The sequence below is a fragment of the Coturnix japonica genome, chromosome 12 (genome assembly GCF_054131305.1).
Source record: "Coturnix japonica strain WE chromosome 12, WE-NBRP24, whole genome shotgun sequence".
In the NCBI taxonomy this organism is placed as follows: domain Eukaryota; kingdom Metazoa; phylum Chordata; class Aves; order Galliformes; family Phasianidae; genus Coturnix; species Coturnix japonica.
This window is the reverse complement of record NC_140674.1, coordinates 9,339,301-9,365,228: the sequence shown is the minus strand read 5'-3', so window position 1 is coordinate 9,365,228 and position 25,928 is coordinate 9,339,301. Positions and strand designations below refer to the sequence as shown.

The 25,928-nt window shown below is 36.4% G+C and overlaps 1 protein-coding gene across 2 annotated transcripts in view; it reads right to left on the bottom strand.

Moving 5' to 3' along the window:
* The window catches only part of COL4A3 (collagen type IV alpha 3 chain), a 52,006-nt gene that overhangs the window by 17,597 nt on the left and 8,481 nt on the right, over nucleotides 1-25,928 (bottom strand). For both annotated transcript variants that reach the window (XM_015871391.2, XM_085512877.1), the window contains exons 2-33: nucleotides 23,254-23,310; nucleotides 20,956-21,045; nucleotides 20,245-20,289; nucleotides 19,709-19,753; nucleotides 19,341-19,403; nucleotides 18,618-18,671; nucleotides 18,087-18,113; nucleotides 17,423-17,500; nucleotides 16,433-16,495; nucleotides 15,917-15,952; nucleotides 15,749-15,790; nucleotides 14,372-14,449; nucleotides 13,585-13,647; nucleotides 13,261-13,317; nucleotides 12,996-13,040; nucleotides 12,655-12,708; nucleotides 12,373-12,414; nucleotides 11,849-11,933; nucleotides 11,200-11,235; nucleotides 10,729-10,893; nucleotides 9,574-9,666; nucleotides 8,997-9,092; nucleotides 8,568-8,638; nucleotides 7,307-7,495; nucleotides 6,232-6,400; nucleotides 5,068-5,160; nucleotides 3,913-4,017; nucleotides 2,957-3,054; nucleotides 2,345-2,495; nucleotides 2,092-2,205; nucleotides 1,228-1,395; nucleotides 37-126 (exon numbers count right to left, since the gene is read on the bottom strand). In XM_015871391.2, the coding sequence (XP_015726877.2) occupies nucleotides 37-126; nucleotides 1,228-1,395; nucleotides 2,092-2,205; nucleotides 2,345-2,495; nucleotides 2,957-3,054; nucleotides 3,913-4,017; nucleotides 5,068-5,160; nucleotides 6,232-6,400; nucleotides 7,307-7,495; nucleotides 8,568-8,638; nucleotides 8,997-9,092; nucleotides 9,574-9,666; nucleotides 10,729-10,893; nucleotides 11,200-11,235; nucleotides 11,849-11,933; nucleotides 12,373-12,414; nucleotides 12,655-12,708; nucleotides 12,996-13,040; nucleotides 13,261-13,317; nucleotides 13,585-13,647; nucleotides 14,372-14,449; nucleotides 15,749-15,790; nucleotides 15,917-15,952; nucleotides 16,433-16,495; nucleotides 17,423-17,500; nucleotides 18,087-18,113; nucleotides 18,618-18,671; nucleotides 19,341-19,403; nucleotides 19,709-19,753; nucleotides 20,245-20,289; nucleotides 20,956-21,045; nucleotides 23,254-23,310 (2,662 nt within the window). The remainder of the gene's footprint in view (nucleotides 1-36; nucleotides 127-1,227; nucleotides 1,396-2,091; nucleotides 2,206-2,344; nucleotides 2,496-2,956; nucleotides 3,055-3,912; nucleotides 4,018-5,067; nucleotides 5,161-6,231; nucleotides 6,401-7,306; nucleotides 7,496-8,567; nucleotides 8,639-8,996; nucleotides 9,093-9,573; nucleotides 9,667-10,728; nucleotides 10,894-11,199; nucleotides 11,236-11,848; nucleotides 11,934-12,372; nucleotides 12,415-12,654; nucleotides 12,709-12,995; nucleotides 13,041-13,260; nucleotides 13,318-13,584; nucleotides 13,648-14,371; nucleotides 14,450-15,748; nucleotides 15,791-15,916; nucleotides 15,953-16,432; nucleotides 16,496-17,422; nucleotides 17,501-18,086; nucleotides 18,114-18,617; nucleotides 18,672-19,340; nucleotides 19,404-19,708; nucleotides 19,754-20,244; nucleotides 20,290-20,955; nucleotides 21,046-23,253; nucleotides 23,311-25,928) is intronic.

The following is a 25,928-nucleotide window of genomic DNA, read 5'->3' as shown; positions in this document are numbered from 1 at the left end:
GCTCCTGTAATGAAGGCATGTAATTTTGTCACTTGCCTCTGATACCAGGGTTGCCTGGACTTCCGGTCCTGCCAGGAGGTCCAGGAATTCCTAGTGGGCCCATTATACCTGGCTCTCCTCTAGGGCCTGTGGAAATGAAACAGTAGGAATGTACTTGTTAATACTGATCAGTAGCATAGAACATTAGTTTAGAAAGTTATGCAGGTGTCTGAGATTTAAATGGCTAATTGATTCTGTTAATCTTTTCTCCATTTCTAGAACATAACTGTAGAAGTTATGTAGAAGTTTTAACAACTGAAACAGCACTTAGATACAGATTAACCTGGATAGTTTGAGGGGTTACTAATGGCTGCAACAGCTTCTACCAATTAATGAAATAACTGAGAGTGACTGTAATATACCTGATATCTGTATTGGGCTGTGACATCTGTCACAGGATGTATGGGAAAGACATTCCTTACTGGCTCAGGAGCTGGAGCCTAGCCAGGACATGACATTAGAAACACAGGTTTGGCCTGCATGTTTATCATTATTTTTACAGTTGTGTATATAAAAATGTATGTACCATCTCCTTGCAACAGAATAACAAAGGATTTAAGAGTACTGAAAAAGTTTTGTTAAAAAAGCTGCATTACAAATGTGATTTCTTTTATTCTCCAAACCAAGTACGAACATATTTCTGATGAAATAACCCAACGAAACAACTCACCCTGTGGGGGTTACCTACTTAAAGTCAGCTCTGTGACAATTTGAGTCATATCTCTGACCCACTCAAGACATGAACTTGTTTCATTTTTTCCCCAGAAGAAAAAAAAAAAAAAAAAAAAAAAAAAAAGGTAGCATTAATAAGCTATCCATTTGAAAAGGAATGCTGAGTAAGAACTATCGAATTCTTTACATTTTCATTATGTTGGGAAGACTCTGAATGTTAACTATCTAGTGTTATGTTTCAGACATTGCTGTACGGAAAACAGTGAGGTAACCTACTCTCTAGAGAACACTGTAGAAAACTTGGAACTGGTTTATAACAGCTTCTAGATATTCTTCAGGAAATGATGATTGATTTATCTTCCATATAAGATCATACAGGTCGGTATATAAAAACTGCTGAAGTAAACTGTTTCTGTATTTTCAACTTAGAATTGATTACACGTCACCATGACTGACACCTTTTTGCAGAAACTGACTAGATTTCTATGACATAACACATATTCACAGAGACCTTACCTGGCACACCAGATACTCCTGGCCTTCCAGACTGTCCCTTGAGGCCAGGTAATCCTGTGTTTCCCAGGAGACCTATTAATCCAGGTTCCCCAGGCTTTCCATAGATTCCTGGGATACCCAAGCCAGGAGGACCTAGGTTGCCTTTTGAACCTAGTGAACCTCTTCTTCCTAAGAAAAAAAAAAAAAAAAGCATGATAGTGTATGTAAGGTATATCTTGCCAGAAAATTAACCTTCATCTCTATCTCGCCATTACAAGAACAAAACTCTTCTTGAACTCTGACAAACATACAGAAGATACATATGTGAAAATATACACAGCACAGATTAGACAAACAAAAAATACCAGTTCTACATTCGTCCTCCAAAAACTGTGGAGAGTGACTTCCCACCATGTCAATAAACATTTTTGTGTTCACATACAAGAGAATAACTGAGTTGAATGTCTGAGTATGTTTCCTTTGGAATGGAAATCACACACAGTAGATGCAGGTACTCTGAGTCCTTGAACTGGTTTTCCGTATAGTTGAGACTTTTCCTCTGTTTTGCTTCTTTATCAATGACATTGCATGAAATTCAACCCCGTACAAGACAGATGACTGAAAGAGACTTCTACTTGTGGAATTTACATCAGCTCATGATCACTTTTGGGGCCATATCACGCAATCTGACTCTTAATCTACCTTAATCAGTCATGTGCTTCCTCCAATCAGCAATTCTTCTTTTTAAATGAGATCTCATTTTCTTGCAAATTATCCCATAATCAATATCCATAAAAAAACTTCAGATCCCTCAGGACATTGGAAAGTAGAAACAAAACCCAGAACCACTCAGCCAAAAATCTCATTTGATTCAGAGAATCCTACCTGGTGGGCCTGCAGCTCCCTGGGCTCCTGGCAAGCCTGGCAGGCCAGTAAGACATTCAGCAGGTTTCCCTGGAAATCCTGGATCCCCAGGAACCCCAGACAAGCCTGGATCTCCTAAAAGAAAGGAGACCGTTTTCATAAAAATTTAGACAGTAGTTTGAAGCTTTGAGAGAACACTGTTTAACTTGGCTTCCCTTTCCTTAAAACATGGATCTATCTTATGGTGTTTCTTATGCTTATTTGACCACAGTACCTCTTGGGCCACTATTGCCATCACGTCCAGCATTCCCTGGTAAGCCTGGAAGCCCTGGAAATCCACTATCACCTTTTGGGCCAGGAATGCCACGACCTCCTGGTGAACCTTGTCTGCCTGGCTCTCCAGGAATAATCATGCCTGGGTCACCCTGCAAAACAGAAATACAGACAATCAATATGTACTATGCTTTGCAGAAGTGCTAAAATACTTTTTCCATCCTGTGATCAGCTAGCTTTTTTTTACTATTCATCATCTTTTCCTGGGGATCTTTCACCTTACCATGCATAATGTCTCCAATTCAGTAGAACACTGGATGTTCCTTAATGACCAGCTGCAGATTCTGCATCAATATATTAATTTGTCTAAATAGCTTTTGAACTCTATCTCCTACCTCTAAGAAATTGCTACTAAGCATTAAAAAAGCAATTCCCTCTGTTTGCTGTTATTGCATTACAATGCTCGCTTAAACAAAAAAAGCTGGGCCCATATCTGAAAATAAAATTTTTCCTTAATTTTACATGACAGTCATTTTTTTTCATTAGGATATTTATTTAAGTAATCAAAGTCAGTGCCTACAATATTCACAATATTCAGTTATTCTAACCGAACCTTTTCTCCTGGTTGTCCTACATTTCCAGCTCGGCCTGGCTCTCCAATCTTTCCTTCACAGCCTGGTGCCCCTCTGCCTCCAGGAAGGCCTTTATCTCCTGCAAATGAAATGAAACGTCAGTACAAATTCTGTGTTTATCACCTTATTTTACAAATGGGTATTTGTATGTATGCTGTTACGTGCTTCTTTTACTAAGTTATATCCTTACATGCATCTGCCACACAGTCTCTTAATCTCAAAGTACTCACTCAATACTCATTGTAACACTGCTCAGTTACTTGTTTCAAGTGTTAAATGCCAGCTCCCTACTATTCTCTTCAACAAGCTACATTGTAGTAATTTTAGTAACAGAGCTTTCTACTTTTTGTTTGTATGTTTCTTGATGGGACAATTAGAGTAGTTCATAATATTTCTAGCATCCAAAGGTATATAAAAAAGAGGGGCATGACTGTGCATGAGGGAGGGCCAAATTCACAGTATTCAAAATGTTTTCTATTTCCTCCAGCGTAGAGCAGATAGAACACTGTATTGTATTAACACTGATTAAAAATAAACTACTAGTACAGCTCTGTAACACACATGTAGGTAAACAGAATTGAAGTAAGTTTGGCACTCAGAACTAGTTATTAGGCCAATATTCCAGGATGCATCAATTCTTTACAATCATCTTTTAAAATATTTTCCCACTGACACCTTTTATAAGTCTCTGAAGTACCTCAAATTTGCAATCTGAAGGCAGTGTTGAAACTTTTGCAACTTGAAGGCAGTAAATTACAAGAGTGCTAAATATCACCTAATGTTCATTTATTTAAAATCTATTTCAATTCAGATTTAACAACAACAAAAAAAGTAGAAAAAAGGGGGTTTTGTGTTTTTTTGTTTCTTATTTATTTACACGTGTGGGTTTTTTGCTTTGTTTTGCTTTGTTTTTTAAAGATCAATAAATGTGTTTTACCTTTTGGGCCTGGATTTCCAGGAAACCCAAGCCCTGGAAAGCCTGTGTCACCTGTTGGCCCTGGTTGCCCCACATCACCTGGCTGACCACTTGTTCCAACTCTACCTGTGCAAAGAAAATACATAAACTGTGATGCATCTTACCACAGAACTTTATCACGTAATAACCTGGTGTTTCCTAGTTTATCATCATTAATTAGAACATCACTGTAGATCATATCTTTAGGTCTTTGACACTATTTATCCTCCACATCACTATAGTAATAACTGTGATTTTTGTGCTCACCACATCAAAGCAGACATAAGTCTGTGAGATCAGTCTTTATGCAATATTTCCAATTTCAACTTTTTTGAACAACTATGTGCAGATACATATCTTCCACTTGCTGAGAACATTCAAGCAACACATCATAGGGCTGAGGCTCAGAGCAGAACCAACTAAATGAACAGAAGCTACCATTAAACTAACAGATTTTTCTGTACTATTCAGGGCAGTTTTAAGGACTGCTGTTCTATAAAATCAAATCAGAGGCCTTACAGTTATCTTCAGTCTCACTGCAATATTTAGAAGACCAGCTGTCAGAAAAGCATCTCTCTAAACCCAAGCCCCGAACCCACCCATTAAGGAAACTGAGGATCACTCACAATATATTAGAACAATGTTTAATAAAGTAAAAAAAAAAAAAATAAAAAAAAAAAAATTGAGCAAGCTTGTAACTACTGTATGAGATTTTGTTACTGTCAATACTGGGGGCTTAAGAATGCTTCAAACTAATTTTAATTCTTCTCTTTTGAGGACTGCAGGAATTGCTGTGTATTTTCGATTAGACATTGCAAAATTATGTCAGAATGCCTTTTAAGATATATGAGCTACAACATACACACCTAAAGTTTCTGTTTCTTGGTCTTGCTTAGATCCTTCACTGTACTGCACACTGTGGGTATGGCCCCATGTGCCTTTTCTGTTCATTTTTTTATGCCCACTTCCCCTAATTTTCTTGAAACTCAAGGATACAGCTTATTCCTTAGTCTCTGCATCACAGAAATTCCTACATTTCTCTCAAAATAAACCAACATTTTTATCCAGCTTGAGACGGTAGAGAAAGTCCAATCAAATCATCAAATCAATCAAATCACATTACTTAAACTTACTCACCAGGCACTCCTGGGGGTCCAGGTAAACCATGTGGTCCTTGGGGTCCTGGCAATGCAGGCAATGGAGCTATCCTACTTGTCTCTCCTTTCAGACCTTCAGGAAATACACTATCAAAGTCTTACAGTTTGAAAATGTTAGGCATTTAAAATATTAGCAAGGAATCTACTCAGTTAAAAATGAAGTCTTCTGTAGTTCCCATACTTCCGAGTATCCTTCAAATCCTGACTTAATACAGGGGAATAATTTTATTGACAGTAAGCCCATCTCATGGCTTCCTTTCAGCCCTCCTGCAGTCTGGTGGAAAACCAGAAAAAAGAGCACAAAATGATTTCAAGTAGGAAATAAAACGTATTGTCAATACCAACAATGACTGCCCTCAGATCAGATAAAAAGAAACAAAACTAAAAACCCCACAACCAGCAATGTCTCCAACAGAGATTTATGTAGATTTCTTCATATGTGGAGCAGTGTGACAAACTGAGATTGATGAAGGCTCAGACAGATGAACTCTGATAATTTCACCTCTTTCGATAACAAATTCACATCTTAAATGAGTCAACAGCTTAGGCATACGGAATCCAACGAATCTGAAGCACTAAGCTTCAGAATCCCAAGGATCTAAAATTCAAAAATTCTCCTTATGAAGTGACTTGATTCTATCTTGAATACATCTCTCCTGTTCAAGTTCTCTCAGATCATGCTTGCCTTTAAATAAACACACTGATGATGCTGGCACTGATTTGATCCCTTCTATTTTCCCCAGTGACTTAGCTCACACTGATAACTGGATATATAATTAAGGGATCTTTTTTTTATGATGAAGTTGGTCAAGCACTGGAACGGGCTACTGAAAAATGCACAGTCTTGTTACTTGGAAGTTTTCAAGCCTTGACTGGATAATCCTTTGAGGAACTTGTTCTAATGTCATAGCTTACCCTTCTCTGACCAGGATTTTGGACCAATGAACCTGATAGGGTCCCTTCCAACCTCAGCTGTCTTATGACCCTAAGATTTTTGTTTCTAGTGGGACTGAAGCTGGAAGAACGCAAATCTCATCCTGAGAAAAACTTCCTATTTTTCATAATTTATATTTTTTTTTCAGTCTATCTTTGCAATTGAAATCTTTATCATAGGTAAAGAACAATAAAATATTAAGCTACAAACCAGCTTCTCCAGGCAATCCATGTGGACCAGGTAATCCTTTAGAGCCTTTGACACCTCTTATTCCTTGTGGTCCGTATCCTGGCAGTCCAGGAAGCCCCATCTCTCCAGGAAGACCAGGGTTGCCAGGCAATCCAGGTTGCCCTCTATCTCCTTTTGAACCAGCCAATCCCTATTAATGATTATACATGTCTGCATCCCACAGATTACTTGCTTTTCACGCTAACTTTCAAAACAAAATGCCTGACTATCTGTAACTGTAATATCACATTATTTCAGCAACAGAACAACTCTGTTAACTGAGGAGGACTTCTATGACTGAATTATTTGTGATCAACAGAATATGAACTTTAGAATCAATGGTTACAAGCACAGGGCATTCGTTCATCCTTTTTATTAAAAGCGAAATAGTACCAGCTCAATTTTCAATCACTGTGGCATTACATCCAACTATTATTTTTCATTTTTCAAAGCAACATTTGGGAAAAAACAAAATCTCAACATTGATTCTCCTTGAATAGAATGAGATCAAGTTTAGAGGGAGTGATATCTGAATTGCTTTTACAATTTCTCAGCCAACACAGCACAATGATAATTGCTAGTTTTTGTTTCTGCTGAACAAAGACCTCTGTCCAAACAATCCTAGTCTTACAGTTATTCTCAAACCTTTTGTGGTTTCTCTCAGGCCTGATTGGAGATTAACTCCTAAAGACCAAACTAGAATCATCTGGACTTCTTATTTTAAGCAATGTGAGTAGACAGAAAAAAATCTTTTTTGTTTGTTTTTTTTGTTTTGTTTTGTTTCATTTATCACAGAAATCTAAGACAGTGCTGAGGCTTTTCAGCAGCATGCATCCACACTAGCCTCGTTTCCGTCTGGTATTACACAAAAATATTTACTGTCATTCTTATGTTTTCGCTTGGGATTTGTTGCTATAGATGAGCATAGTACGTCTAAGTCAGGGAGAGGATATTCAGCAGAAATATCATAATAGGTAAAACAGATTGTTATGTAAGATAAAATTGTTGACTAAGCTTTTCATGAATTCTGTATTCACTACAGACAGTGCATACTCACCTCTTCACCTTTAGAACCTTTGTGACCCTTAGAGCCTGGTCTTCCCAGAATTCCACTTGACCCTTTTCTTCCTTTGTCCCCCCTGGTTCCTGGATCTCCTTGCTCTCCTTTTGGTCCTTCTGGATACACATACCCTGGCTCACCTTTTGATCCCTTACGTCCTTGATCTCCTTTAAAACCTGGAGGTCCCTAGAAAAAAAAGCAATCATAAACTTTCAGTGCTAGACATGTCAACTGTTTTCAAGTGGGTTTTTTTGTTTGTTTGTTTGGTTGGTTTTTAGTAGTATTCAAATAGAATACCTGAGAATGATTCTCCTTATTCTCATCTCCATTTACTAAAAATGCACACTTTCATTATTGGCACAAATAAGAGTACAAGAAAATATCTTCAAATCTGAGATTTCTTCTCCTTGTGGGACTCTCTCACTAGGGACACTGCCATAGTTGGCTATCTGTAGCTAATTTCAGTGCTCTTTCCTTGACCACTCAAGGCATAATGTAAAGCTGAAAGCACACTGAGATCTAGCGACCTTGGGCTCATGAAATCTTGGAAGCTGCAAAAAAAACCATTAGTAGGCTCTTCCAGTTACAAATCTGTATGCCACCACAATATATATTTGTGCATGTCAGTTTGATATTGGACAGTGTCTACCGTACTTTCCTAAGAATAATTATTACTACAGGCACAAGCTAGAACAACCAAGTGCCTTGTCTGTGGTAGGTGCCTGCCAACCCTCTTCAGCAAGTTTCCCAAGAAGGAATGTCCTTTGTACCAGTAAATGGGGCATTATGAGTTTCTCAGTACAGCCAGGGCTTTGGTAAGTCTGGACTTGCCAAGATATGCTGGACACAAGAGAAGTGAGACAACTGAAAAAAATCACAGCAGATAAAATATAAAGCAGACACAGACAAACAAAATTGTGCATGCTTAACAGCCTCTGCCATGATTATAGTATTATGTAGATGAACAGAATCTTGACTTCCTTTTCACCAGACTAGACAGCCTAAGCATCCTCAGCTTCTCATTATAGGACAGGTGTTCTAGACCTTTTACCAGCTCTTTTGGCCTTCTCTGGTCAGTTTCAAGTATCTTAATATCCTTTTGCTATTAGAGAGCCCAGAACTGCACACAACATTCAAGGCAAGGTCACAACAGAAAACCGTTGAAATCACCTAGTGTAACAGCATGTAACACCAGCTGTGACATTTGTATGAAATTATTATGGGATCTAAAAAATAATCTGAAAAATGCAAGTCTTACTTGAGCTCCTGGAAGCCCTGGTGCACCTGGGGAACCTGGAGCTCCTTTGGGACCTGGTGCTCCATCTCTACCTGCAAAAGAAACAGCATATTTTGCAGAGGAAAAAGAAAATAAGAAAATAGATTTTGACAGCTCTGATAATTACACTCAGCACTGAATGTTACTGCCATTCACACTGATTACATGAGCACAGATTAACCTGGCTTCAAGCTGCACCTAAGCTCAGCGCACAGGCATAAATGCTTTTAGGACACAGGCTCACATCAGCAAATGGAGCTGTATTATGCATACTTATCACAACTTCAGAGCTATTTCAGGGACCCAGAATATTGCATGCTGCTGACATGCTCATACCAGTCCTGATTCTTGTGCTAAAAGTAAAATATTGCCATTTTCTACTATCCTATTAGGAACACTGAGATAATTTACCAGGGATGCCATCCTGACCACGTGGCCCAGGAGAACCAGGAAGACCAGGTGTTCCCGGAATATAGCTGCAATCAGTACACACGCAAGCTTCATCACCTAGAAGGAATATAATAAGTAAGTTGTTCAACAGCAAGTAACTCCTAAGCTTAGCTAATGTGTTATATTATTTGTTGCAGAGGATGGTCAATATATCCTGGTCAAAGAGCAGTAGCAGGAAATGTGATCTTAACTTCAAAGGAAGGTCACTTCAGTAAGTTCTAAGTGATAGCTTGCAGAAAGGAAGCAAAACTGGAGAAGGCCAGCAACTGCCATTATGATCTGCTTGTGATCTCATTCAGAGGAAACACTCTTGTGAACAAAAGAAAAATTCTACTCAAAATCAAGATAGACAAAACCCTGTACTGACACTTTTTTTTTTTTGTTGTTGTTTTCCAACTCTAATTTCCGCTCTAAGAGCTCTCAAATGTGGAAAGGCTTACTCCACAACAGTAAGAGTTCCTGGTGTCTCTGACATCTTGTTAGCCAAGTGAATACTATACCAACCCTGAAACATAGCCAGTAAAACACAGTCACTGACCTTTCATGCCAGTGTCTCCTGGAGGTCCTGGAGGTCCTGCACACCCTGGCTGTCCAGGAAGTCCTGGTGGGCCTGTTCTAAAAGTTACTCTACCTGTTAATGAAAGAAGCATGGCACCAGTACATCAGACAATTATTCATTTCCTAAAGCAGAAATAAAGGTTCAGGGATGAGCTGGTGTCAGTATTTATTCAAGAAAGAACTACCTGGACAAGTCCAAAACACCTTTAACTTCATATACTTGAGGATAAGTATGGCAAAGCTAAAGTAAATCTCATCAGACTGATGCTGGATCCACCTGTCTAGCCAGGGAGGTGCATTTAAAAAGCACAGTCCCTTCTGTAGGAAATATTTACATTTTATTTGAATCAACGGAAACATAGCTCTTACTTTTCCAGAATTGGAAACTTTAATTTTAATTGTAGATTATTAATGCTGTTCAAGTATTTTTGTCAGAATTATTCTGGTGTATTTACTATCACTCTGGAAAAGACAGAAGATACACAGAGCAATACATTTGCAGGATAGATGTTTTTTGAGAGAAAATAGAAGCATCATATCAGAAAAGAACTTGTGTAAGCAATACCGTATGTAAAGAAAACATGATGCTGGTTCTTTAAGAGATTTTCTTGGTTAATACACTTTCTAGAAGTGTTGTAAACTGCATCTAATCAATTGGTTCATCTATTACTTTGCTACTATTTTGTTTTCATGCTGTCAGAACTTCAAACCAGCTCTAATGCCCAGCAAGACCTATGCAGGTATCTGTATGATCTCTCTAACTTTTAGAACAGCCCTTTCTGAAGGTAGTCTTACAGAAATTCTGTAGATTTTGGAAAAGCTAATCTTAAGAACAGATTTTCTCTCATTAGTCCTTCCTGTGATTATACAGAAGATTTTTAGTCACAGTTATACAAAAAAGTGAAAAATTTTCAACCTCTCAGCCCCTCTCCCCAGAACTTCATTAACAATGAAGCAGACCTTTGCTTTGCATGCTTTTTAGTGAATACTCTGTCAAGAAATTTCCAAGGAAAAATTATGTTGTATAACTCAATATACACTCCATTCTTAAGTATTTATATAATCTAATTAGTTAGATATGGAGATGACTCTAAATTCATTGTTGCTCATTGTGTATACAATAATGAAGCATCACCTGGTTCTCCTGGAGGACCTGGCAATCCAACAGAACCAATTCTTCCAGTTATCCCAGGCAGTCCTGGAGGGCCTACAATACACAAGCCCACCTGTCCTTTTTCTCCTTTTGCTCCTTTTGGCCCAGGAAATCCTGGGGGACCCCTCAGACCAGGTCTTGACACACCTAACAAAACAGGAAAAAATATAAACAAGAAATGGAACTTCAAAGCAAAGTTTGCAGGTTGAACAAGATGAACACATTGCCTCAGAGTCCAAATCTTTTTTTTTATGCTGTTATTTATTAAATAATTACAACGACAATGTAGATATATTTTAAAATGTTTTTTAATCTCTCTTCAAATACTTGTCCCATCAAAACTTTTGGGTGGCATATTTTTGCCACTTAGAGTTACGTTCAGATTCTTCCAAAATTAAGATTTTCACAAAGCTGACTGGGTATAATAGCAAGGTACTAAATTATTACATATACCTGGTCTACCAGCATCTCCAGGAGGACCCTGTGGCCCTGCAAAACAATGTGTTTAGAAATTTAAATAAAAAACTGCATGATATACAAGGCACTACTCAGTAACACTGACTACAATCTTTGGACTTCTGCATTCTATTCTCATTTTATCATTTAAGAGTTTGGTTTTGCCTGTGTAGGTATATACCATTTACACAGCTGTTGCACACTCACTAAAATCTGGTTAAAATATATCAGTACATTTTAGTTTTACAACATGGCCAAAATAAACAGAAGAAAAAAAATATTATTCTAGGGTGATAGTCAATAAAAAATGGCAAGAAACAATCTGTGAAAGCCAAAAAAGATTAGAAGAATCTCCACCAGAAGGTAAGAAGACTTACAGCCCTGATGGTTTGTCTACGGCATACATAAACAATGCTCTGATGGAATTACCCACTGAGGTCATTATAGAGAATAGAGTGAGTTTAGGTCCTAAACTCAATTAACTGCATAATGAAGTATGTCAGCTTCACCATTCCATTGGAGTAATTTGGAATTATTCTTGGAAAGGCAGAAGCAAGCTTCAGAGTACTCTAAAAATCTAGCCTGCAGCAAGCCCTTTGAGTAATCAGCTCTTTCCAGAAGATTATAGTCTTAATGGGTTACTAACCAGGTATGCCACGTTGCCCTTTTGGTCCTGGAGGTCCAGGTGGTCCTTCATCACCTTTTTCACCAACTACATCATAATACTCTGTCTTAATAAAAAGATTGTAAGAAAAGAAAAAAAAATAGTAAGAATGAAGAGAAATGCACAATGCCTCATACTGACCATTTAGTTAGAACAATGTGGGCATTTTTACAGCTCTGCCAATATCACACATTATTCAGCTTATTTGAAGTTATTTCTTTTTGGACAATTTGAACAGAAAGTTACCATTAAATGCACGTGGGGCCTTTAAGAAGGACAATGGAGTGGAAATGACTGAAGTCTAATAAGGTGCTGATTTTGTATCCAATTCTACTTGAAGGGAGATGCCATCTCTATGAAACACCTAGCAATAACAGTACCTCCCAGAATGATATATTCCAGTAAGAGCATCATGAGGTATCTGACATTGCCATATGAAATCAGTTGGGCTTATTCTTATTCTAGTGGTTTAGACAAATGCTGTGATGAAGGTAATTCACACTTACTCGACCACAAGCTCCAGGTGGACCAGTGTTTCCTTTTACACCCTTAATTAAAGGACAGAAATTGGTTAAACTTATTTATTAAAAACAATACTTGACATGACATTTGGTATCCTCTGTCACCTCAGTACTTTGTTCATAACATTAAAGGACTTCTATTCCTGAACTGTTTCTGTTCCCAAAACAACTGTTCAGTATATATACCAATATATGTACTAATATACTAACCTTCAAACATACATTATCCTCATCCTCAAAAATAACAATAAAAGCATTAACCAATACCTTAGCTCCTTGTCTGCCAGCCAGTCCTGGTTTGCCCTGTTCACCATTTTGTCCCTGCAGGTGATAGCAGAAAATTTTATGAGAAATAATCTCTTAGCACTGTCATCAGTAAGCTTTAAAATTGAAATTTTTCTTTTTTCATGGAGATGGCAATGGCAATGTGAATGTGACTTGCTCAGAGGAAGAAATCTAAGTGAAAGATTCAGGCTAGGGTAAAGTTCCTTGCCTGCAAGCAATACTACAGATCTCACGTCCAAACCTGCCTTTATAATGGCATATTCTACCAATCCTAATCCTAAAGACTATTATTTAAAAAACATTTTGAAGGTTTCCTTCATTACCGGCAATCCAGGTAGACCCGGAGCACCTTCTTTACCAGGTTTACCCTACAAAGAAAAAAAATAAAAGAATAATAAAAAAATCAGAAAATTAAAAAAAAAAAAAAGAAAAAAGATTTCTAGACTGGTTTACCGGATGAAAGTTTTTGCATCTTAGAAAATCTGACTTGAAAACTGGAAAGCAAAAGTCTAACAGCTTTTCCCTGAGAAACAATAGAACAAAACTGCTTTTCAAGGAAGATTAACATATCATGCCTTTTTCACATACCTGTGCCCCAGGTTCTCCTCGGTCACCCTTTTCACTCTGAGAATCACCAGTTGGCCCCTGTAACAAAAACACCCTCAAAATACACATATTTTTAAGTCATATTTTCTAAATTAAATACGTATTTATCTTTTTTTTTTTTTTTTTTTTTTTTTTTTTTTTTTTTTATCTTTAAATAGTGCAAAGATGACGTGCAAGTAGAACAACACTAGTAGGTATTCATTAAAGGTCAGAATATATATCATAATGCTGGACCCTAAAGAACTGCCATTACTAGGTGATGCTGTTTGAATGTCTGAATTCATGGGATTTACTGTAGTCTCTTACCGCAAATCCCATTGGCCCTGGAAGTCCTCTTGATCCTTTTTCTCCTTTTTCTCCTTTCAAGTCCTATTATAGAGAAAAAGTAATAAATTAATTCAAAATTTAATATGCTCACTGAACTGTTTCTGCGCTTACCGAAACATTCAAGTGTAACAAATAGGAAAGCCTCACACCACTGATAAGATCACTTAAGCAAAGATAGCTCTACTTAAATAATTAAATGAAAAAGCAACTTACTATCAGCACCCCTTCCTATAGCTAGGGGTACAAAGAAAGTTAAGAAAGGCTTCTATAAGGTACAGCACCTGGAAAAAAAAGGCCCAGGAGTGCACAACCTCTCTAGTGAGCAACACGGACAGCTGGTAACAGCAGATAAGCATAAGGCTGTGGGATTCAATAACTTTTTTTTGCCTCAGTCTTCACTAGAGACTGCTCTACACACAGCCCTCAAGCAATGGTTCAGATGGTGGGAACCTGGGGAGCACTGTCTCTCACTCCATAAGTTTGTGACTGCCTGAGAAGCCTGAACATCTGTATGTCTGTGGGTCTTGAGGGGGTGTACCCCCAGAGTCCTGAGGTAACTGGCTGATACAGTCACCAGCCTGCTCTCAAGGATACTTGAAAAACTGAACAGACACATTGTAAGATAAGCTTAGTAACTAATGATACTGAAAAAGTTACAGTGGGTGAAAAGAAATGTTACCAGGATAGTGAAGATAAGGATATCCTTGCACAAAGTACAAGACAGTAAAATGGTTTATCTGAACATAGCCTTTGACTATTTTACTACCGTCATGTTGTCTGGTCCACTTAATGTCACGATAACAGTTCCTGGTGGTCCAGGGGGTCCAGTTAATCCAGTGTCTCCCTTAAAAAAAGGTGGAAAAATGAAGCAACTACAAGTTTTTGTTTGTTTGTTTGTCTCAAATTACTACTGCTATACGTTTGAAATTGTGATTTTTTTTTTCTGTCTTTACAATTACCTGTTAGTAAATTTAACATTTCTGTTTGCTTGCTTTTTAGCCAGAAAACATAAGACTAGTATTACAGCCTCTCCTAGGTGAGAAATTTAATAATGTGCATACTGTCCTCTTTCAAAGAATCTAGAATTAGCATAAAGAGTATCTCCTTACAATTATCATCATTTTTCTCCCAGTTTGATCAAGACTGTCAATAAAAATATATGAAGTGTATTTGGTGACATCCTCAGAACTGTAGTCCCATACTACAAGGAGATCATTATAAAATATTGCTGACAGGTAAAATCAGTTTTTGTATCAAACATTACTATCAAAGTACAGTTTCCACTGGGGTACTTTTAGAACAGGGAAATTCCTAAATATGCCTTTTCCCACAGAGCTCAACAAAATATTATCCATGAATTTGAGTGATTTTAAGCCAAGGGAAAGCCATTGCAAGTACTTGCACGGTAACAGCAAGGAACGCTTCACGAATCAATTGTATTTCTAAACATTACGCCAGGAACCTTCTAGCATGCCCCTAAGAGTAATTATGAAATTAAAATCAATCCCACTGTCAGTGATGTTTCAGACCACAGCTGAACCCATGCAAATCCATTACCTAACTCTGAGATGACCCAAGTTCTTAAAATGATGCTGTAAGGGTAATCAGATTGTCTACTTTTATCCTCCAAATGCAGGCTGAGGTAATATTCTTTGTCATTTCTATGCATGTAAATTATATGGCATATAAAGTAAGACAACAAAAGAAGAATCGTCCAATTTTTTTCCTCAGAACCTGGGAGGTTTTCTAGCATCATGAGAGCTGAAACAAAAAATATGTTGGCCATAAGAAATTGAGTCTACAGATGCTCTATATTTACCAGTGTTTACGTGCTTGGATAAGCAGTTAGGAATGCTGAGCAAATAAAAATGATATTGATATATAAATGACACATTAATCTGATGAGGTAGTAAATATTAACTGCTATCTCCTCTTAGGTTTCTACTCTTCTATGGTAAGTTTGTATCTTCAACTCTCATGATAAAACAATTTGTCCTTATATGCTGCCATGTTTCCATCTTCCAGTAAAAGACTTCCACACATACACTGGGAATTTTTATTCGCAATATCTACTTTTCCAAACATTTCACCATAGTATATCAGAAACAAAACTTTAAAACATTTTAAGCATTCATGCAAATACCTTTCTTCCTTTGGTTCCTATTACTTTCATTCCCATAAGACCCTATAAAAACAAAAAAACACAATTCAGAGCTCTTTACAGAATTTATTTTAATAACACTCATAGAATATGAAAATAGATGTTACACATATTAGAAAGCTTTCATTTTCATTACCAATCTGAGACTACCTTAGGTCCAGGAGGTCCTGGTCTCCCTGGTATTCCCTACAAAAAAAAAAGGAAAAGAAAAACTCACTATGTAAAAAAAATATGGTATTCACAGCAACATAGGACCCCTGAAGTTCCCAGCTTTCACCTGAGTTATTTTACTTTCTTTCATTTCTTCTTTCACCATTACTACTGCAATTTGTTGTGAGGTAAAGAGACAGTAGAGTTTACATGGCCTGATTGCCAACATATATCTCTGTAACAGTTATTTACATTAGTATTTAATGTTAATTTATGGGTAGTTATTTTGAAACTAAAATTAGTGCCTGCTTAGACAAGGATATGTCTGAAAACATGGAAATTATCAGGCATTAAACATAAACAGAAAAAAAAAACCAAACAGATGAATGCAGAAAGGTACAGATTTCACAAATTCAAGACACTGAACTTTCAGTGAATCTGAGAGTCAGATAAGTCCACAGATTACTTTGAAAATCAAAGGTTAAAGTAACACGTGAGATATAAGATCATACTCACTGAAGTTCCCGGGAGACCCCGTGGTCCAGTTTCCCCAGGATATCCTTGAACACCCTGAGCACCCTGCACATTAAAACAAACAAACAAACAAAAAAATACAACAAACCAAACACAACATGAATAAATGTCCTAGCAAGATCATGAGAAAATCATAATGCTAAGTTCATCAAACTGAATAACAGAGGAGAAGCACTGTCTCTTGACTTCCTTTTTATGTCTCAAGATAATGCAGAAGTATAACTCCATGTTTTGAAACACAGAATACACGTCTGTTCTAAAACTAAACTACCCTAGTGTATAATACCTGTTTAATGCAACAGTGGACATTCTAGTTATCCATGTAGTCCTACTGTTAGACAAAGTAAGCCTGCAAGCTTTGGGATATTCCATGCAATAAATCCTATACTTAAAAGCTTCATTTTTGAAGAAATGGGAAATTTAAAATACTATTTTTTTTTCAGTTTAATTCATTGTTCTTTGTTTATACTAACAATCAAAATAAATGTCTACTCTGCTTTCTTCTATTAACCTTGCTGTTCATTAGAAAAAATATAGATCAGATTGGTTTTGTTAACAGTCTTAGAGAAGTTAAACCAATTTTACTTCATGGGGAACTTTTCACTATTTCTAAAGTAATTTTTCTCGTCTGCAACCTGACTTTCTCATTTTTATTTAACCAGTAGATAAGGAAGATTGTTGGTTCTGATGACAAAATAATTACTATTATTCTGGTGTACTCTGTGTTGAAAAGTCAGAAAAAAAACTTCTGATAAACTCTGTTTGTCAGATTATATTAAGTTAATAATTTTTAAAATATGGTTATTTTATGTTATATGTTATTTTGTTCAGAAATGAGTAATTCTAAAAAATATTGCACATATATAAATACATAGTACATAAAAACAATTTATTATATGGACACATGTATATACATACAACTATAGGCGTATATGCACTTAGATCTCACAGCAAGAGTTAACTATACATTACCTGAGGTCCAGGCATTCCTGGCAATCCAGGATCACCTTTTGCACCATATCCTTGGTCATATCCATCTGCAGGGCAGCCCTGGACAACCAGATAAATCAGATAGAAAGATACACTTGTAGAACTTCTTACTGGATCTTAGGCTTCAAATCTTATAACAGAGTATATAGGAAAATAATCAACATCAGATCTGCGAGACAATGATAAGTGGTCCACTACAGATAATTCTATATTTTAAAATGATTTTATTAAATGAAAATTTTTTTTTTTAGGCATCCAAGTTCTCTGTATTAGGAGTAGTTTTCATTTCAGATCTACTTTGTCTTCCTATCCACAGTCCTGAACATTTTTTCAGTTTTTCTATACTTTTTTTCCATCTTTAACATCTTTCCAGTGCATTTGTAGCTTTCCATATGAATTCCATAAGCTATTTGAGGAGGGGTTTAATTCTTTGTGTGCTTGAAAGACATAAATTCTTAACATCCAATAAATGTAGTTAAAGGAACAGGAAAAAAAATAATACAATTTTGAATGAGATACAAAATTTGTTGTACTTCTGGAATATAAACCTGTTTTCTGTGAATGATGACATCAAGTACTCATTTCCAGCAGCAAACATTAAATCTTGATTTCCAGTAACTACTTCAGATAATATGGTGTGACTGACCTTATCTCCTTTGATGCCAGGAATACCCTACAGAGACGAACAACCATATTACTAAAACAGAAAAGTAAGCAACAATGGTGAAGGAACACATCACAAATTCTCTTTAAACTCAGCGCTCTTTAAGTGATTTATTTTCACAAACAGAGTGTTCTGTTAGTGGCTTAAGTAGGCTGTATCCTCAATGATATTTAGGTATGAACTGAAAATGGAATCTATTTAAATACATCCTGTACACCTTTAGAGATGTGTTAAATTTTCATGAGTACACCTCGTGTCATTATAGAGCTAATATCAGACAATGAATTCACATGCATTCACTGCCTAAAAAGTTGAGGCCTAACATACAGCAGATTAAACATCAGTTTTACATTTTGTTTCTTTACTGCACTCTATTCATTATTAACAAACTGGGGATACTTTTATATTTCAACTGTTGTCAGTATCATCTGACATAAGGCTTTACAAAACTCCTTCACTGAGTGTCTCTATGCAGTAAAAATACATACAATCATGAATTTCACAGACACCTACTGGAATGCCTGGAGCACCTCTTCTACCTGGAGGACCTGGGAAACCTCGATCACCCTGAAATTAAGAGCAATTGTTAATGCATCTTATTATTATTATAGCAAAAGATGTTTTCTATACAAAAGAGTTAGTTACTACACTAAATTTATGAGTTGGATTACTATCACATTAAAAGAAGTGGCATAGCCTGACCTTACTGGTCAGAGATAAGGATTTATTAGCTATGTCAGACCAGTTTTCTGTTTCTTTATTAAATGTATGATTTTCCATGAAAAGCATTCTTCTGATGTCCCCTTTCAGATGGAATTCTTTCTTAATATTAAATTTTTATATTAGTTTCTCTTGGGATTTATGAATTGGCAGCTGCAAGTTAGATACAGGTAAGATAAAATGAACTAATTTCCTCTTCCATTACTCATGTTAAAAGACAGACTGTTCAGGCAAAGTTGGTTAGGTCTTCTGGACTTTAAGTGAAATAATTTTTTGGTCAAAATAACAAACATAATTCTTAACAGCACAGGACGTTAACTTGTATTCTTTAATTATGCTTACACAAAGACAGTGCTCCTCCTTCCATTATTAACTGCCATGACTTAATTTTTTTTTCTAGTCAATAAAATCACAAACTAAACAAACCAAAATTGTTGTATATTGGGGGAAAAAGTAAGAATGCTTTGTCCATTCCGAAACATAGCCAATCACAATCACAACCAGCTTGGTTTGTACCTTTGTGCCGTTGCAACCTGGAACACCTGGGTGCCCAGGGGGGCCAGCAATTCCTGGTTCACCCTAAAAAACATGTGTGAAATTGACACAAACTTTTTTTTTTTTTTTTTTTTTTTTTCCACATTCATATTCCCTTACAGCAACACTGAAACCATTTGTGCCAGAAGAGTGTTTCACAAGACCTGATAGATTACAAAGCGTTCTGAAATCATTACAATAAGTAAGAATCGACAGTGCTAAGACTGTTATCTCTAGATAACATCAATTCACATGTTGACACTGGAGTGAGTATGCTGAGTTGAGAGTAATTGTTTACTGAAGAGTATTTCAAGAGAAAAAATTGATGAATCAGATTTATTTTTACTTACTGGAAGACCTGGGGGACCTGAAAATCCAGGTATTCCTGGGACTCCCTAATCATAAAAAAGAAAACAAAAAAAGAAAAAACCACAGTAGAATAACATCACTGATATTAAGGAAAATCTCATCATGAGTTTTCCTTTTTGTCACATTCATAAATAGAATGAATGCAAGTATAGTTCTATGAAATCATTATCATTACTTTAACTTCCTTAACCCTTCTGACTACACAAGTATAATGTATAACATGCTGTCCAGCTTCTCATCTACCAGAGCACCCACGCCCTTTTCTGCAGGGCTATTCTCCAAAAGTTCTTCTCCTGGCCTGCAGGTGCATCTGGGATTGCACTGACCATGGTGCGGTACCTTGCACTTGGCCTTGTTGAACCTCTTAGGTTCACATGAACCCATTTTTCAAGTTTGTCCAGATCACTTTGGAAGGCATCCTTTCCTTCTGTCATATAAACTCATTTTTCACAAATTACTGTTATCTTTAAACAAGATATTTAATATATATGAGCTTGTTTAAAACAGAAGTACTTACCCGTATACCTTTGGGTCCAGCTAAGCCCATAAGCCCTGGTGAACCCTATACCAGAAATGAACAGCCACATATTTCAATATAATAGAGCAAATGCATAACAGGGTATACAATATTTTTTAATATTAGTACAAACATGTGCAACTATGTACATTAGTACATACACACAACTATGTAAATATATTTGGGCATTTCGGCAAGTAAACCTAAGTCACCAAAGTCATTTTCCTCAGACTTCAGGTAAGTAAAAGGCATTTCCTAGGCAGAACAAGATTTAACTGAAAAAAAGTATTTTGCTTCAGGTTTTCTTAAATCTACTTTTTATTCTTTGCCTTGATAACAGATTGTTTCCCTTCTTTCTAGCAACAGATGCCAGAGCACACTGCTTAAACAAAATTGTAGTTATGCTACTATAATGTATTTAGACATATGTTCCTTGCCTCTGGCAGGTCAGTCCAAGACCTTTAGCACTGATTCCTGGAAAAATGACAACAAAAGCTGATATTTGTATCACCTACTTCCTGTCATTCAAAAATGAACATTGCAGCTTCTGACCACATAACATCAATCACTAGACTGGAGATTCCTGAACACATGGTTTTGGTGTTGTGTTATTTTTTTCTGTTCTTTTTTAAAATAGTTCTTTATCCAGGCATATCTTACTTCCACAGTTAAGCACAAATCTAGTGTCTTTCTCTTACCACTGAAACCTACCTTTGGTCCTTGTGGTCCTGGAGGCCCTTCTGGACCTGGAAAGCCTCTATGACCAGGTGGTCCTGGAACACCAGGGAAGCCTTTTTCACCCTGCAAATGTTAAGAAGTCTTGAAAATATTGCTGATTTTTCTTTCTGATAACTAATTTATAAGAATTCATTACCTCTGAACTTCTACATCCGTGTCTACTACTGTGGCAGACAGATTACCCTTGCCCATACTGACCTGGTTTCTATATAGCCTGCATAAGGAACATTAGAAGACATGAGTACTCAAGTTTTCACAGAGTACTGAATTTAATTGGCAGCATGTAAAGTTTAAGAAAGTAGTTGATACATATTTCTCGTTAATATTTCTTTACCATGTTTAACTCTTTAAATAGGAGCAGTTTAGCATGATCCATTTTACTTTTTCTACCCATTCTATGATTCTATGACTTCACTGAAGAGTTAACTATTCAGGACTGTTCATATTGCAGTCTATTTTCCTACTGTTTTATCAGAGACAACTTACACACACAAAAAGCATTTTCAATTCTGCTGTGAATAAATTATCTTACTGGTATCTTAGTATTCAGTGTACAAGATAGGCTCCAAAAAAAGTCCTGACGATCTGAAAATACCTTGGCTTGTCCCTCCACCAATTCTCACCTCTAAAAACCTCATTGTATTTTAAATATTATCTGAATTGTGAATGTATATATATACACATACATACATACACTCACACACAGAAAATAATCCCAGAATATTTAATCACAAATAAAGGATGAAGATGGCATTATGAAGTGTCTATGAGATCCGTATCACAAACAGGCATAGCTTCTTATAACAAATCATTTATTTTTTTTTTTTTCAGCCAGTGCCATCCCAAGGCAGGCACAACGGAAATGTTGTACCAAGATGTGCCACTGGAGGGGGTGCGGTACTATCCCATAGAAAACGAAAGTAATTCTGGAACTACTGAACATAAAACATGCTTGCTGCAGTGAGCTATGGGATGCACATAAGCTGCAGAGAAGAAATGCGTTCATCTGACCACTTCACTTCTCTCCCATTTTAGACCTGCAGTTTTACCCACACTTTCTTCTTGAAGGATCAAAAATTCCAAGATTTTTCAGGTTGGAGAGTTTCCTAATGTTGAACAGTTGTGAAAATGTGCCAATGAATGTAAAATGTCCTCACTTTTCAATGCTACCTAAAAAAACACAGCATTACATACTAATTACTCAGTATAATTAAAAGGGAACTGATGAAGACAATTTGTGGGTGTTCACTCATCAGTATTTCGATTTTAGTGGCCAGGTTTTTGTTTGTTTGTTTGTTTACTTTTCACATTTTAATATGAGAGAACTCTCCTCCACCACCAAATCTAAACTTCCTAAAGGCAAGAATAGCAGTGGTGCAATATGACATACTTCATACATAATTAAAGAAGTAAAAAGTAATTCTTTACCAACCAGATGTATTGATCAGTGGGAATGAACCCTGAGTCTATACTGACATCATGGCATGTACATGTCTGAAACCTATTGTTAAGGTTTAGTACAGCAAACACTGTGCCCCACAGTTATCCTGAACTACCACCATGACTTCTCTAATAATGGGCCTTTCATTGTGAATCAGTTGTTGTTCAAACTACAGAAAGAGTTTGAAAGAATTTTTGGCATTTGTGTAATTCAGGTTTGTCTAAAAGCCACACTGAGCCTCTGCCAAGCAACAGGCAGGGTTGCAGTTCTTTTGCTTTTGATAGAATTGACACTGTTCTCCTGCTCCTGACAAGGTATTTATGATCAGGACCCAGAAACTCATCTCGGTCTGTAGATTTCTCTGTTGGATACCAGTGCATGTATCTTCCCTTCAGGAACTGGAAAAGGTGAGGTCAGCGGTGGGTTCAGTTAAGCAAGGTCCAGATGCAGAAAAAGAGTACAATGAACACAATGCCATTATGACATTCAGAACAGGAGAGCTGATGCTGCCAGGACAGTGAGAACTGAAAGCATTGGCTAGGAGTTTATGAAAGGAACCTAAACAAACATCACACAAAACTGTAAACAAGTATTAATTGATTAACATTTATAAATATTAATTGATTAAAAAATATATTTTACATTCTTCATCAGTGTCCAGAGTTTTTTCAATATTTTTTTTGTGAGATAATGTATTGTCTTTACAATCACCATAGACCTCACTGACAGATTACCAGCACAACGTAAATTCACTCACTATATCAACTCAACAAATGCATTGACAATTTTCCACTATAAACTAATTCTAGAAAATATATATTTGCTCTTACCTTATTGCCTTTCACGCCATCACAAAAGCAGGGGCTTTTACCTTTGCATATACAGTTCTGGGGGAAAAAAAAAAAAAGACAAATTCTATAATAAAATTATTTATGTCATTGGGTTTCTCAGTGAAGGACAAATGAGAACTGGTTTTGTTTGTTTGCTTGTTTTGAAGATAACAATTTAAAATGTTCATGAAGAGTGGCAATTCTCAACAGAAGAAAATAGCTCATTATTACTCAGCACAGTGTTTTCAGACAGATAAGGCTGCTGCTACCCTTTGAAAGTTGGGGGGAAGGCCAAGAAACCATGCTTGGCACCATCCAAACTATTAACATCAACACAAAGTCTAAAATTCAAGTGTTTGGGATCACAGCACTAAATGTTCATGATTCATTTTAAAATTTATTATAAACAAGTGAAGAAAAAAAAAAAAGACATCAAGTAACTTGATAGAAAGTACAACTACATCAGGTAGCTCATGTTCTCAGTTTGAACAGTGAGCTCAAGTAGAGCTGCAAAACACATCTGAGATCCCCTGGGGAATATGAGAAATGTTAACCTCCCTATGCCCTGTTCCTGCTACAGCTATCACGCAGCCAGGACCTGAGCTAACTTAGCCCATCCGGGATGACTCTGCAGAAGACTTCCTGATGCTCAGGTAGACATATCTCAGTGCAGTAAAATAATGTATTTTTTTTTTACATATTAAAACATTGTTAAGGTTATTGAAGCTATGCATCTCATACAGAGGTGGAGTACACTGTATTTGTTGTCTTTCTTTGTATACTGGAACTCTTCCCTTTGCTTTCGTAGCTTCTGCTGAACGACTTTATCAATTGTAACCCTACACAAAGAAGGTTATTTTTCAGCTTCCCTTCTCATTTTTATATATATATTTATCACAATTACTTACACTATGGTACAGTTCCAAACAATACGAAAGTAACAAATATCCTCTATCTATTTTAATGATATTTTTAAATGTACCATCAAATTCAGAAAAAAAAAAATAACTAACTGCATTTTCATGGTATTAAAGCCTTTAAGATACAATGATATGAAATTTCTATTTAAATCTTGAAGATAGAATTAATTAACCCCTACAGATGGTCATAATACAGCAGCAGCATTGTTCCAAATGTATAACTTTTCCAGTGAAGTTCACACACACACAAATAAATAAATGAAATAAACTTTGGAGAACAAAGTCATCATCCCTGCCTATAGCAGTGGGATTGGAAGTAGGTGATCTTAGAGGTCCCTTCCAATCCAAACCATTCAATGATTCTATGTAAAACAAGCCGTGTGACTGAGTTACTTTTTGTATTGTTTTAATCAGTATGATTAAAAACGTCTATCAGTTTGCCACCAGGTAATATAAATTCACCACTGAAGTTATATGACAAGTATCTTAAGTCTTCCAGTACAAACATACAAGTATAAAGTGACAGACATCTCAAAATGAACTGAAAATAATCTATATGACAATCAGTGTTCTTGTTTCCTATTCAGTATCACTGCCTTCCAACACCAATAATTATTTTCATCAAAACAGTACATCCTACTGAGACATTTTTGGTGCACATCTGATAAGCAGCATAAAACTGATTAGTGTTCAGCTTACAAAGGAAAGATGTAAACATACAGTATGCAGTAAAGGTAGTCAGCATTTGCAGGTCCCTCACCTTTCTGCTGTATGGATCTGGTGAGTGACTCAAGCTACCACATTCTTATGGCCTGCATATTCAAATTGTATATTAACTGCAAAATCTATGAGACCCAATTACTCAGCAAACTCAATTGCTAAAGAAAAGATGTAGCTTACAAATTTAGTAGACACATCAACCCAGGAAAAGTGCAGCTTACCTAGAAAAAGTGCTTGAAGTATTCCAAATTCTCCTGATTTATTCACTGTAAGCAGGAGCACACCCTTACTGACCACACTGAGCTTTCCGGAAGAATATACATCACTTCCTACCATTGCCAGCATTGGCTGCTTGCAATTGTATCTCCATGGACCTCAATGAAGTTGCACTTTATTTCTAATCATAAAAGTAATATCAAAAGCAGGTTCATTACAAAATAGAGCAAAATAGAGTTTTCAGAACATGTAGAAAAGTAACTATGGGCAATTATTCTTCCACAATGGATACAATCTGTGGAAAAACAGGTATGTATGGGTACAGAAGAAACTTCTCCCTTTAACTTATAATCACAGATCAATCTAAAGTTAAATGCAGGAACATGTAAAAGTTTATGATGCTACATAACTAATCAATGTTTTTTAACTGTTTGAAGAAAAAGAGCCTTTCTTCTTCAGAAAGTGAGAATGCTTAGAATGTGCTTGATTTGCCATTGTCTAGCTTTCAGATCAATCTACATCTCTTTGTGAACTTTAAACTAACTTTAAACTAAACTGAAAGGACCAAAGACGATTTTACATTACACAGACAACTGGCTGGATAACACAAAATGTTTTGGCATATGATTTTTACATAAGATTGGATTATGCCTTCTGTAAAGGAGCTGTGAACCAAAAAATTATTGCTCACTTACACCACTGATGTTGCCTGGATGTCTCCACGGCCTTGTAAGATGCCTGCAGCTTCTTTATCAAAGAATCATAACACAATGATAGTACATAGTCAAGTTATAAAATGGAGACATTTCATATTAGATA